Below are 15,481 nucleotides of genomic sequence, written 5' to 3'. Positions count from 1 at the left end.
GTACTTGGAAAATTTTGTTATTTTATACTAGGCTATTACAGTGGAACCTCGATAACAAGACCCTCAATAACAAGTCACCCTTGATAACAAGGGTCATTTTTAGATCCCCTAGAATTTATTTTACCCCTATAATCACATGTTATTGCAAACCTCGATAAGAAGACCACCTTGATAACAAGTGTTATTTTATAATCCCCATGAAAGTCTTGTTATCAAGGTTATACTGTAATATTTTACTAAAAATACACTTTGTTAGCATCCCTGTAACAGCAAACCTAGGTAGGCCTACTCGTTAACCTTATGTTATTTAAATAGACTAAAATGAAAATCAAATTAAAAAAATGGAAATTCGCTTAGTCGGCAGGTTTGCTGCGGCGGGGTATTCTGATTAAGACCAATATAATCTTTGTACATAACACGATCAACTAGAATGGTACAGTATTTTTCATGAAATTCATGCAGGTGGATAAAACGGGATTTCCTTGGCCCAGTAAATGAGATTTTTGTTTTGTCCACGTGAAAAGACTAAATCAGATTGGATTTTTTTTCTATTCTCCAATATTTCCTTCGGAATAGCTTGACCAGTTTTGTTATTTACTTTGTTTTTAATGTATACTTATAAATCTATCTAAAATATTTTTATTTCATGTAAGAAAGGTTATTTTTTATAGTAACACACAAAGCAACTGCCTTTTAAACGTAAATTTCTGAAATCGACAACGCTCATTTAGATGTTGAAACTAAACAAGTGCTTAGACCATGATATTTTTTACTACCTACCAATGACACCCATGACTTCTGCATGAATTACTCATCTAACTATGGTGACAATCCTGTATCTCTGGGTTTAAACAACTACGCCAAAACTGCATGCCATAAAGAAGACAAAACTAAAATAGTTGACCTCTAATCAATTTCTGATTACAAAACCATCCTGGTTACAGATTGGCCAATGGGTGGACAGTGCGGATTTGATCAAACTGGTTACGTTTTCTTGTACAGATGAGTTGTGAGCTGAACGCTACGTTCCTGGACGCAGCTTGTCACAGTTGGAACTGGACGGGTGTGTGTGATGACGTAGGCAAACCAACACTGACAGTGGTGGATGACAGGAGAGCCATGTTGACACCTCCCCCTCACACAGTGCTGTTCGATGTGTCCCTCTCCCCCCTTCACACACTCTCTGTTCAGGTAACTAGTTAAATCTTGGGATTTAGTTATTTTGTATGCATTTTTGGTTGTGTTTTTGCCTCATCGTATGAACATAAAAACCCAAATTATTAAAAAAATGTTACGTTGTACTGCAGCCAAAACGGATGTCCCCAATACACGCCTTGCTCTTTATCTCCCAAATGTAAAAAAGATTCAGCTTGAGTCAAGGACAACAGCTTTACATTATTATAGCTGTAAATTGCGTCCACAGATTTTGTCGAATCTAATAGTCTTGATTAACAAATTTACCATGGTGTTGTGAAACTTAGTGGTTGTGATGACAAACACAAAGTTTCACAACACCATGGTAAATTTGTTTATCAAGATTACCTACTAGATTCGGCAAAATCAGTGGACTTAATTTACATCTATAACAATGTAATAATTTTTTTGTTTTGGTGAACCATAAAAATGACACGATGGTGTTACATGTTATGGTTCACCATAAATATACCTTTTTTTATCATTATTCAGACAATTGAAATTTACAAAACTTTTTGTCATAAAAATATGCATTTACTGTGTTAGCGGAGTAAAACATATCATATCTATGTAATGGTAACAGATGTTCATTGTAGAAGGGGATCCATTTTTAGAGCTACTTTTTAAAGGTAAACAAAGTGCCAAATTTAATTTTGTATAATAATTACCTTAATGAATCAATAAATATTAATAAACAATTAACTATGTTAATTTTACTGAGATTGATAGTTATCACAATTTAAAATCTTTGTTGAGTCTACCAAAGTGTAGCAACAAAGTATCGTACTCCTGTCATAGTTAAATATAGAAACAGATTAGTTCCGACACTGGCAGATCATACAATGATCAATTCATAGATAGGTCTGTCCCATGTGTGATGAATTCATTCACACTCCATTGGTTTATCTGAATAGCCCTTGAGCAGTTATACTTTTTTAAACTATTAATTCATAATCAGTTAACAACAGTGACACTATTGATAAACCCATGATATATAAGTTTTTTAGTGCTTCAGTTTTTCAATCATCCATACAAAGTATCAACATTGGGTTTATCTGACACAAAGTTAGATTATTGTGCTTTGTCCATCTATAGGCATAAACGTAAAATAATAATTTAATATTTATGTGTACTTATACAGCTGTTACCTTAGAACTTCATCTAAATATAAACTACCAAGAAGTAGTCATTCCGTTCCCACGTTAAAGTTGTAGCTAGATTTGCAATACAAAACAACTTGAGCTAAATGGTTTAAGTTACCTTCATCAAATACGCAATGCTTTGTAGTAGTACACTACTATAGTTTCAGACGACTATGACCCATCAGGTGTGGCAAAAACATCAGGTCATCTATCCGATTTGATTAGATCTGTCGTTACCATTAAAGATTAGTTTTGTTCAAGGAAAGGCTCTAGGCCAGGATTTTGAATTGTAGAAAAAGGAGGATAGCAGCTAGCTTACCTTGAAAGTGTAGGTAGGCCATAGAACATGTAGAAAATACACTGTGCACACAATAAATTATTTTCTACATGTTCTATGGCCTACCTACACTTTCAAGGTTAGCTAGCTGCTATTCTCCTTTTTTTACAATTCAAAAACGTTACCCTTGAAGAACATACACAACACAAACAAACTTCAAAAATACAATGAATGAATATAATTAAATAAATACTGAAAAACTGGGGCAAACTGGCCAGTGTTATGACGTCAGACATGTGCAGCGACGCTGGAAGATGAGTCATCACCAACACCACACAAAACAACAGACACCATCAACAACAACAGACAGTTGTTTGTTGTTGGTGTGTTGTGAGGTGGTCACTGGCCAGCTTTTCAATATTATATTTCATGCCATATTCATACCATATGTTTTTAATACAAACTAGGTAAAAGGTCTTGTACCATCAGATATAAGTGAATGTAATGTTTGTCGCAGGGTTCGGGTTGCTTGTTCACACGGGTGTCGCGTGTGAAGGCAGGCACACAGTGGCATGTGCCATACTGCCAGCACCTGCAGGTGGCCCAGTGTAGAGCGCAGTGCCAGAGTGACACATTGGCAGACCTCATGACTATGCCAGACACCCAGATACTGCACCACTACCAGTTCTGGGTGTTCACCGCACTGCTAATCCTCAGTTGGGTGGGGATGGCCGTCGTGGTCAGTGTGGGCGACGCCATCTGCTTCAACATACTTGGTAAGTAGTAACTGGTACCTTAACATGCAATTGAAATGGCTTGCAACTGCTTCTATCCGTGCTCTTGAGAGAAACGAATTTATTTATAAAAATAAATACATCTGCCTTAAAAAATAAGGTTGCCAATGACACAGAAAAAATTTTACACATAAAATATTAAAGGATTATACAGCTATAAGACTGATTAATTTTGATGTTTGCCATATAGATGATTTCTCATTATGGTCAATGAACCTCTTAATGTTTCATGAATAATAATTTTCAAACAGGATCTGTCCAAATCATATTGTTTCCAAAAATTCACAAAAAATGTTGATAATGTTCCTCTAGAACCAATAAACAATCCAATCACCTCAATTTTCAAAATTTTAAATTTGTTTGAAATATTCAATGGTAGAATCATAATTGTTTTTCTTTTCTCCATTTACTTTGTTAGGTTGATTTATGTTTATTTCAAATCGAATTGTTGGATCGAGAATTATGCCTTTGTTAGTTTCTCTTTCGATCAATAAAATATCTACTCTTCTGGTGCTTCCGTTAGAAGAAAGACAGTGAACTTCTTCTTGCACTTCCCATAGGTCACAATCAAAGATCTTCTACCTCCTGGACTTCCTTTCATTCTCCTCCCTCCTAATAGCATGTCCTTTCCATAAGTAGTCTTGTTAGCGAATATCCATATAGGGAAGTAGCAATTACCGTAGATGGCACGGTAAGACCTAGGCCTGGGACCGATTTACTTTTTCATGTTGATGTCCCAGAGGCCAAAACACACCATTCGTTAAAATTTATATATATATATATACACAGTAGAACCTTGATAACAAGACCCTCAAAAACAAGTCACCCTTGATAACAATGGTAATTTTTAAATCCCCTTGAAATTATTTTACCCCTAATCACATGTTATTGCAAACCTCGATAAGAAGTCAACCTTGATAACAAGTTGTATTTTATAATCCCTATGAGAGTCTTGTTATCAATGTTCTACTATATAGATTTATATATATACTAGCTGTACCTGCGGGCTTAGCCCCGTTTAACTTCATATTCGTATTTGCATGCCACAATCACGTCCTGGTTGAAGTTCAACCACAAACCTTTAGGTTGGAGCTCGTTCGCTGCGCTCACTTGCCTTCAGGTTGAAGTTTGTTCGCTACGCTCACTCACCTTTTGTTTGCAAATTAGCTGTTGTTATAAATAAAAAAAAATATATGGTGCTGCACCCTGTTGGTAATCCTTGTAACTTTAAAGCTATTGAACATCATAGAACAGAACCAACTTGTTTAATTGAAACAGCTAATAAGATTCATTAATTCCTTTTAAATATGAAAAATCATAAGGTTAACATGGGAAACTCCAGAGCCACTGGGGCGGAGCCCGAGAGTCCGATCAGAATAAAAACTACTTAGTTTTCCTATTTAATGCCCAAAGAATCAGTGTACTGAATTTCAGCCTCCTAGGTAAATGGGAAGTGGGAGAATTAGTGATGAGTGAGTGAGTCAGTCAGTCAGTCAGTCAGTCAGTGAGAGCTTTGCCTTTTATATATTTAGATATATATCAAGGAACGCAATAACTTGAATAATTTTTATCCAATTTTGGTGAAATTTGTTTCAAAGGTGTACGGTCGGTGGGATAAAGTTGAATGAGTTTACGAACCAGCATGATCGAACCATGGGACTTGGGTTTTTATGGGGTCAAAATTGGTTGTTCATTTTTGACCCTCAAAACATAAAATTCCCCAATTTATCTCTAGACCTTTTTAAAGAGCTTAAAAAAAACAACAAATAATTCAGCATATCAAAGTGTTTTCGTATGATTATTGGGAACGGAGAAAATTCAAAAAAATGTAATTTAAAATTCCCATGTTATTCTTATGGTGAATATTGTAAAATTATGTTAGTTTGCTTGTTAATGGGTATCTTTTGATCAAACCTGGCGAATTTATTTATTTTATACTAAGCTATATATATTTTACAAAAAAAAACACACTTAATTAGTTTCCTTGTAGCAGCAAACCTAGGTACTCGTTAAACCTAATGTTATTTAAATAGATTTTAGAATCAATTCAGACAATTAATTGGAGATTTGCTTATAGTCAGCAGGTTTGTTGCCGTGGGGTAATTTTCTTTTTACTACTGTATATTCTTCCTCAACCCTTTTCTTACTTCTGATTTTTCCTCCCCCTCTATTATTCTTTCCCATTTCATTGACTTATATGTTGCTCTTTAGTATTTTGTTTTCAAAAGTTATTAATTAACTCCGTTATTGATCAAGCAGTCAATTTTTAAATTTTACTGAGCCATAGTGACATTACACGTGAGAGAGCCAGCAGGTTTGGTCACCAGAGACAGTGGGGTTCAGTGGGGTTTGGTCTCTCAGTGATCACTGCGGGCTGGCTGGTAGACAGGTGGAGTGTAGTAAAGAGTTGTTGTGTACATTGTAGTGACATTACAGGTGAGAGAGCCAGCAGGTTTGGTCACCAGAGACTGTGGGGTTCAGTGGGGTTTGGTCTCTCAGTGATCACTGCGGGCTGGCTGGTAGACAGGTGGAGTGTAGTAAAGAGTTGTTGTGTACATTGTAGTGACATTACAGGTGAGAGAGCCAGCAGGTTTGGTCACCAGAGACTGTGGGGTTCAGTGGGGTTTGGTCTCTCAGTGATCACTGCGGGCTGGCTGGTAGACAGGTGGAGTGTAGTAAAGAGTTGTTGTGTACATTGTAATGACATTACAGGTGAGAGAGCCAGCAGGTTTGGTCACCAGAGACTGTGGGGTTCAGTGGGGTTTGGTCTCTCAGTGATCACTGCGGGTTGGCTGGTAGACAGGTAGAGTGTAGTAAAGAGTTGTTGTGTACATTGTAGTGACATTACAGGTGAGAGAGCCAGCAGGTTTGGTCACCAGAGACTGTGGGGTTCAGTGGGGTTTGGTCTCTCAGTGATCACTGCGGGCTGGCTGGTAGACAGGTGGAGTGTAGTAAAGAGTTGTTGTGTACATTGTAATGACATTACAGGTGAGAGAGCCAGCAGGTTTGGTCACCAGAGACTGTGGGGTTCAGTGGGGTTTGGTCTCTCAGTGATCACTGCGGGCTGGCTGGTAGACAGGTGGAGTGTAGTAAAGAGTTGTTGTGTACATTGTAGTGACATTACAGGTGAGAGAGCCAGCAGGTTTGGTCACCAGAGACTGTGGGGTTCAGTGGGTTTTGGTCTCTCAGTGATCACTGCGGGCTGGCTGGTAGACAGGTGGAGTGTAGTAAAGAGTTGTTGTGTACATTGTAGTGACATTACAGGTGAGAGAGCCAGCAGGTTTGGTCACCAGAGACTGTGGGGTTCAGTGGGGTTTGGTCTCTCAGTGATCACTGCGGGCTGGCTGGTAGACAGGTAGAGTGTAGTAAAGAGTTGTTGTGTACATTGTAGTGACATTACAGGTGAGAGAGCCAGCAGGTTTGGTCACCAGAGACTGTGGGGTTCAGTGGGGTTTGGTCTCTCAGTGATCACTGCGGGCTGGCTGGTAGACAGGTGGAGTGTGGGTCTTGGACACAAGGATTACACTCCTGTCTTCTACATGATGGCTGCATTACTAACACTTGACTTATTCACATCTTCCAGGCTACAGGTAAACATTTTCAGTGTTAATATAGGTACTTATGTTAAATTAGTGATAAAATCTTAATTTATATTTTGTTTGTGTTCAATTTAATTAGATGGAATACAGTCCCACAAATTCGACATTATGTGGATCCTCCTGAAAAAGCCCCTTACAGGATCGAAATATGAAATTAATTATATTGTGAACTTTTTCTATAATGTTATCAGCCTGGAACTCTTTTATTTTCTCGGGGTGAGTTAGTTGTGTATTCATTTCTTTTTCCTTATTGTATTCCTAATCCAAGGCCTTTCCTTCCAAAAAACTATATTACGTCTCAGTTTCAGTTGTTGACTGTTTTTTCCAATTACTTAGCATTTCTCTAACTTGGAACCACAATACACAATTTTGGTCCTCATAACATTAAGTCTGTGAAACTGATGTACAGTATTATATTTTAAAATTTACGGTAGTTGTGTTCAATGTATGATATATTGATCTGAAGTGTTTGTACGTTTCAGTCAAGTGAGAAGCTACAAGCAGCTAGCATCCTACACAACGTAGGCAAGATGTTGTCTGATATACAGGTGGTGGTGTTCCTGCTGTGGCTCGTAGTGGTGGGGATGTGCACTGCGCTCATCTGGAACTTCCTCTTCTGGTATGTACAAAGTTAAGTGGTAGGAAATAAAGAGTAATTTATGATTTTTAGATATTTTTTTATAAGTATACATTAAAAATATATTTGTAATTTTTTAGAAAGTTAACCGCAAATTATTTTCAGGTATCTTGAGGAACTAGCGGCCAACTTTGGCTGTGCAACCACTCAACAGTGGATCAAAACATTAGAGGGCCTGGTCAACGGGATACAGTGCTTTGGAGGAGAGCTGCCTTTCTTCTTCTTATCAGGTAGGAACAAGACTTGAGCGTCTGCTGTAAACACTAGTGATACTCAAAGCTTTGACAATTTTGAAAGAAAGGTTCTGAGCTTCAGTTGGTTGGTTTTGTAAATGACAACTCAAAATATCCTAAATATTTTCTTCTCATCCTACTATTATTTGTGGAACCTTGCCTGTGAATCTTAAACCAAAGATTTTGAAAAAGTTTTGATTTATATCATAATCAGGTTTGTATATCTTTTTACCCTTAATCCTTCTGTCATCGGTCGTTAGGTTCACTGTGTAATTAATTTCTAATCCCCTTCCAAAATAGTAGTCTCCATAAATCAATTAAAGCCTAACAAATTAAATTTGCTTATTATTTTTTATTCACAAAATATACATAAACTGTCATTTACATTAATTTTGATACCTACCTAAATTTGGACCATTTTGAAACTTTTGGTTAAAAGTTTGGGTGAAATTATAATAAATAAATCATTTGGGTAATCTTTAACTGTCAACAGACCTCAAAATGCTCACAAGAGACAATACATTTACAAGGGAGGAGAATGTTTATAAATATTACCAGGTCTGTTTAAATAATTGAAGAAAAGTTTTATCACTGGTGACCATTCTTATAGTTCTAAACTTACAATTCGTTGTCAACTTACAGGTACCATACTGAAGAAGCTGGGCCACATAAATACTATGTCTTTGGTTCTCTTTGCGTTCAGGTAAATAACTTTCATTATTTATTTGTGAACATTTTGTGGTCTTCACTTACCTTTATTATTTTGTCTGGTGATATTCAGGACACGTCATACTGATACTGTGATCAGTGTGATACTGACTTTAAGGGCCTATGACGCCCTTACCAACGACTTTATCAAAAATCTAATACCGTTGGGTACAACTACACGTTTTAACCTTTATTTTGAGACTTCAAACGTCAAAATCAGGCGAATAATAACGGAGGAGTTTGATTAACAAAAAACAGCTTAGCCTATTATATATATAGATAGATAAAGTGAAACTTTGATAAAAAGACCCTCGATAACAAGTCACCCTTGATAAAAAGTGTCATTTTTAAATCCCCTAGAATTTATTTGACCCCTAATCACATGTTATTGCAAACCTCAATAAGAAGTCAACCTTGATAACAACTCTTATTTCATAATCCCCATGAAAGTCTTGTTATCAAGGTTCTACTGTATATATGTATAGATCCATATGTATATGAAACTATTGTATTTCTTAAAGAAATCTCAATAAAGAAAATTTATTGATTTAAAAATGTTCTCTCTTTAACTAGTAGGCCTATTGTGTTATTTTTGTGAATAATCTTTACTCAAAACACTAACTGAAATGTATTCCTTTGAGAAGCTGCAATCTCTTTACACTCTGTTGAGTTTTGTTTCCACAGTGTGAGGTTCCTGTTGTACTCCACCCTGACCAATCCATGGTGGTGTCTACCTGTAGAGCTGCTCAGCGGCCCCACCTACGGGCTGCTGTATGCCACTATGGCATCGTACGCCAGCATGGTGGCACCGCCCGGCACCGACACTACCGTCCAGGGACTGGTCGGCGCCGTCTTTGAAGGCATCGGTCAGTAGAGTGTATTAAGTAATATCTTCTGTGTTCAACATCAAGTCATTACTGTTGAATATGTATTCTAATAAAAGTACAGTTAACTGATTATTATTACTGATTGGGGATCCAAATTGTCTGGGTTAATTAAAGAATGGATGAAACCTATTGTATTAAATATGAAGGAAAGCAGTAATATTCTAAAGTTGTTCTTGGTTACTCCTTGTAATGAAACATCTCTAATAGAAAATAGATTAAATAATTTATTTTAAATTTTAAAAACCATAACTATTGAAGCCAAAAAACAGCGTAGTTTACAGGGACTTATTTTAAACTAAGATTTACAAACTCCATACACCAATAAAATGATTATCCAATTGTTTGTAAACAAACTCCCAGTCAAGATGAGGATCGAACAAAATAAATTTAAATGTAACCTCAATCATTTTAAACTAATAAAACATTGTGTGATTTGTATGGACTGTAGTTTAGTTTTAATGACACTCGTCACTGTATTCTTATTTATTTTGGTCCTAATAAATGTCCTCCCATGGTCCATTATCTATCCATTATCCATTATGGTCTTTCATTTGTTTTAGTAAAGAAATAAAACTTTTTTTACACCGACAAATGTCTTTTTTTAATGGCGAATGTCTCACCAAGATTCGTACTAAAACCATGAAGTTCTCTGTAACATTGTCATACTAATGTTAATTATATCACAACAAATATAACTAACCAATTAAACCACAAAATCATAAAAACAAATGATTTTACCAAAAAGAAAATATATTATTATACCTATTAATACATATTTAATATACATACATACATTTAATATACATTAATATATATGTTCGTGAAGAAACTGAAGAAAGCTTGTTTGTTCTTCGGAGCCAATGACGAATATTCACTGACACTCATTGGGACCAAAGAATTTTAAACACTAAAATTCTTTTGGTCCAATAACCTTTTTCAATGTTTCAGAACTCCAACAAAACTTTTAAACAGTCATATAAGTTGAAAAACCATAGGAGATATTGCAAATTTTCTAATAGAACTAAATGTGCATTAGGGTTCAAAGAATCGGAACTATGAGACCCTACGCTTGTGAATATCTTTTGAATGAAGTTTTTTTTTTCAATTTAATTAATTCAGTGGTTACAATCTATTGTATGTTGTACAGGGGTGTCGTCAGGGAGTTTCCTGGCTGGAGTGTTGTTCTCCCAGATGTCTGGAGCTATGGTGTTCCGCATCATGGGGTTAGCCGTGCTGGTTATGGGTGTGTTACACGTCTGTATGCAGTTCTTCCTCAGACGCAGACAACTGCTGATCATTACGCAGACCAAAGGTGAGCCGACTACTGTACATACCTCAGTACACATACTTCAGTTTATGTTGTACTATAAATGTGATGTGTCAAAACTGAAACTGAAATCTCTATTGGAAACTTTTTAATTTAAGATTCAAATGATACATTTTTATGAATTATGTTTTTTTTATTGACAACTTAATTCATTGCCTTTCCTTTTGCTAGTAAATGATCAATATATAATTATAACTTTAAAAGGAAAATAAACATATTATACAGGCCTCCTTGCTTAGTATTTTATTACTCGCAAAGTATAACAGATAATTTGATTTGAAGATCATAATTTGCACTAATATCCCTGAGCCAAATTTGTAGCACTTTGCAACATTTTGTCAAAATTCTTTGAGCAGTTAAAACCAATCAGCATTATTTCAATAATCCTGAAACTACTCAGTGTATGATTTGTTTATAACCATAAACAAGGAAAGTGAATAGGTTTTAATTTTTTTTTTTAGTTTCGAGATCAATTTAAAAACGTATTGGTTTCGGTTTGAGATTCAAAATTTTTGGTTTGACCATCGCTAGATTTGATATGGTATAATTTGTTTTGAAACGTATTTGTTATGATTGACATACACTATTTTGGCTTTGTTTCTTTTTCTTTGAATTTGTAGATACTTTTTTCCAAGCTTAGGCCTATACCTTACGCTTTTTTAATAAATTTGGTTTGTTGTGGCTGGAAGTACAAAAGTTTAAAAATAGTCTTAAATAATCCAAACTTTTTAGTTGTATTTAGTATTTCAATAAAATTATATCCATCAGTAGGTAAAAAAGTCCAGAAGGAAGTATTTTTCAGTAAAATTTGACAAAACAGTGATATATTTTCCATTCAGGAAAAGATGATAGTGTGTCCTTTTCTAGTCTTAGGATTAATCCAGTTTTAAGCCAAAACTAAATTCTATTGCAACATTTGAATTAATGTGTGTATTCATAGAATTTCATAATACTGTATTTGGTTTGCTTGGCTTGAACCGTAACTGAATCAAACAGAAATCCCAAAAAATCAACCAACTTTATAGTTAAGTGGACTAACATTAAATACACCAGTTATCCTTAAATTTTGATTGATCTTAATATTCCATTTTTGTTTACACACACCAATATTCATCAAATTATTTTACAAGCCTAGATATTAGATGCCATTGATTTTATGTTGTGTGGCATTAATATTGGCGCTTTGGTCCATCAGTTATAGTAAACTGAGTTAAATCCACTTTTAGTTTTTTCACTTCCATAGAGTAGTGTTTATAACCTAATATGTGCCAAATTGCAAACTATTTTTTCTATGTTACTTGATAGTGGTAAGACTGTTTTGTTGAATGAATTTCTTTATTTATTATTCTGGCAGCTCAAGCATAAAAGCCTTGTCAGTGAGCAAATCTCAAAACTTGTATTTCGTTTCTCTCACTGACGGCTTTTTCTCTTCAGCTGCCACAACCCTGTTTTTTTGTTGTTTTTTATTTTACTTTTTGTATAATTGTACTTTATTTGTGGAAAATATATATTAAATAAGAATTTAATCTATATCGCTGGTTGAAATATTTATACATACAGTAATTGGCTTTCTACCATATTATTGGAAACCAACAAGGGTGAGTGACAAAGAAAACTTAGGTATTTACTAAATTCTAAGTATACTTCTTTGTTACATTCAGCTGAAGAATAACGGGCAACAATTGAAGGACTCAAAATTTAAAATACGAGGTATATTTATGATTTTTATTGTTTGGTGCTGGGAGCTTGGCTTGTCTGTCATCTGTTACCAAAGACGATATTTCATAACACAATACATCAATTCAAAACCAACTAGTGGTTAAACATTTGTATAGAGTAGAAATCATGTAGATAGTGGGAAAACTTTCCTCTTTGCAAAAGAAATCTAACCAAATAATAGCTGTTGGATAATATATCTCATTATGGAGAGTAGTAACACATCCCATTCGTATGTTAAAGTTGTTGCCAGTTTTAGAGTGGAAATCAACACAGTTGAACTGAGCCACTGACAGAGCGTTGTTCCAATCACTGATTTTTGTCATGTACCAAGTTAAATTAAAGGATAACTACTACTATCTTTTATTCACAAAATTATCAAAGTATCTGAATAGAATATTTGCAGTATCACACCCTGTGAAAATGGCTCATTCAACGTTATTGTACTAGTTCAATAAACATTTGGCTACATCTGATTCTTAATGATCAGATATCCACCCTATTATCTAAAAGTTCCTACCAAAATGAGACTGCAAGCTCTCAATCTGGAGATCTAGTAGTGAACACAAAGCTTGATCTCAAGGTTTCAGTATGTATTAAAACAAAATAAAAACACTATTTTCACCACATTACGAACTAAATTCCTTAAAATAGCTAAAATGCAATTTCATAGGTATATAAAACAGCCAACAAATAAAATATTGATTATATTTACACCAAATTCTTGTTACCTATCTGTAGATGAATTCCATTTTAAAATAGTTTTGTGTGACATTTAAGTAATTTTTTAACTATAGGCTATAAATTAACAAAAGAACTTCTCTCCAGCACCAAATGCCATTCTAAAAGTATCAATCCATGAGCATTTGCTATTTGTGAATTCCTTGAGAATTAAAACTTGTCGGCTCATAATACTGCATCGAATTATGAAATGTCATCAGACATGTTAACAGACATTTCTAAATAGACTTTAATGTTTTTTAAATTTACTCACTTTTCTAAGTAAACGTTCTATAAAGTAACAGACTTTCCTGGTCTACAAATATTCAATTCCGAATCTGAGTCCTTGCATACATGTGTTTAAAAAAAACATATGTTTCTAAACCTAAAGATTTCTTGTGTAAAAATATTCAATCATTGCATTATAAAATTCTTCTCATTCTATTATGCCGCTTATTTGAATACAAACAATAAAAGCATGAGAATAAAGTTGCACCTCAAACAAACTAAATATAAGAACTAACACATACCAATATAAATCTAAGCTACGAACAATAACACATACATTAATAACCCTTGAAACTAGTGCTTAAGATCGCTTGACTGAGCAGAGCATTATCTCCCTACGTGAGTACTCACTCACTGGCTCAGGGTTTAGTCAAAAGTCATCTACCATTTCACAAGAAATATAATCCTTGTAAACAAGTAGTTTTCTCTTTGTACTCACTCTACCAAAAGTCATACAACTATAAAATTCAGTAACCATCCGTTGTTGAACCTGTGAAATGTACATTTTAATTGGCAAATGGCTCTTTTCTACTTGTCATTTAAGTAATAAATTAATTAAAGTTGTTTGAAAGTGGTAAAAGAGAACAAACAGCATTAGAAGCTAAAATAGTTATATCAGCGAATAAAATTAAAGGAGTCAATATAGCTTCCTACTTGTCATGCATGTTAATTGTATTTTATAAGTGATTATTTTGTTTACTCGTTGTACTTAGTACATTGGATGTAGTGTCCTAGTATTTGAATCGGTCGGTTTGTACCCTGTATAGTTACTTATGTTATGCTTGTAGAACATTTTAGTTTATGTAGTCGTCGCTTTATTGGTTGTACCTAGATGTTTAGAAGACCTTTACTACGTTGTGTTGTGTGTTATGTATTTCAAATATATGTTTTTTTGTACAGTCGATTCTTGATAACCTGACACTTGAAAGTCTGACACATTGGCCAATACAATATGTGTAATACATACTGTACTTTGGCCTTGTGTTGTGTCAGAAAACAGGATCTGACTGAAATCGGTCAAATCCTGCAATTCTTACAGTTAATAGTAGGGATTATTGGGGAGAAAATGTTAATTACCAAACATTGTTTAATAACTGTCTTGATGATCATTGCACATGTATTTTAAATAAGCACTTTAAAAACACATCTTACGCCAAACGTAAGCTGGCTTTTTTAAGTGTTTATTTGTAAATTAAACTTCAATAACTCTGCATTTTTCAGCATTTAAATTCATATAACAGGTAATTATAGGCCAAATTCAACTGCATACAAGGGTTGATAAGCGAATTTAAGCAGCTTTTGTACTCAGTTAACATTCATTGTTTTTGTAAAATAATGCCTAATCTGGTCGATTGGAAAGCCCAAGAGTCAAGGGGGACATAATAAGGCTTCATAAGTTAACTATTATTTGTCTATAGGTTTAATTTAGTATTATTTTAATAATCCAACGTTGTAACCCAGACACCCTCACAGTCCCACAAGTGTCGAAAGTCAGTTGTGCTTAAAAAATTGATGTATCTTTCATTAAATAAAGCTCTGAGTTGCGCATTATTCTAATAATCATTGACTTTGACCAGTTTGATTGTGTTTTGTACACTTCATACTTATAAGAAGTCATATTTTACTGAGTTAAGTGGGAATATTATTATATTCCTGCTAAACAATTATTATGCTGGATCAACAGTAACTTTCATCAAAATTAAATTAAAATATGTATTAAGTGATATTAAAAAATCTATAACCAAGGGGGGGTTTTTACAATATAGTTTACTCTTATGTATATCCTGAGATAGAAAATACATATAATACGCTGAAATAAAAGCAAATTTTAACAATATGCTCTTTAATATTAAGAGCAACCCTAATAGATAACACATAATATTGAGCTTTTTTAACACAAGCCAATACTTTTAGTAGCACATTCTCTTAACAGCTGACTGAACCTCATTTTTGTAGAAC

The 15,481-nt window shown here is 34.5% G+C and overlaps 1 protein-coding gene across 1 annotated transcript in view; it reads left to right on the top strand.

The window, feature by feature from the left end:
- LOC128994922 (major facilitator superfamily domain-containing protein 6) overlaps nt 1–15,481 on the top strand; it is a 47,910-nt gene that overhangs the window by 27,484 nt on the left and 4,945 nt on the right. The window contains exons 5-12 of the mRNA XM_054419756.1: nt 1,003–1,191; nt 3,131–3,389; nt 6,810–6,997; nt 7,489–7,625; nt 7,749–7,873; nt 8,519–8,579; nt 9,269–9,450; nt 10,619–10,783. Coding sequence (XP_054275731.1) covers nt 1,003–1,191; nt 3,131–3,389; nt 6,810–6,997; nt 7,489–7,625; nt 7,749–7,873; nt 8,519–8,579; nt 9,269–9,450; nt 10,619–10,783 — 1,306 coding nt within the window. The remainder of the gene's footprint in view (nt 1–1,002; nt 1,192–3,130; nt 3,390–6,809; nt 6,998–7,488; nt 7,626–7,748; nt 7,874–8,518; nt 8,580–9,268; nt 9,451–10,618; nt 10,784–15,481) is intronic.

This window comes from Macrosteles quadrilineatus, unplaced genomic scaffold, assembly GCF_028750875.1.
Source record: "Macrosteles quadrilineatus isolate MER2022 unplaced genomic scaffold, UCM_ALF_1.0 Scaffold_5__1_contigs__length_97177068, whole genome shotgun sequence".
Classification (NCBI taxonomy): Eukaryota; Metazoa; Arthropoda; class Insecta; order Hemiptera; family Cicadellidae; genus Macrosteles; species Macrosteles quadrilineatus.
This window is presented reverse-complemented; position numbering and strand designations above follow the sequence as displayed.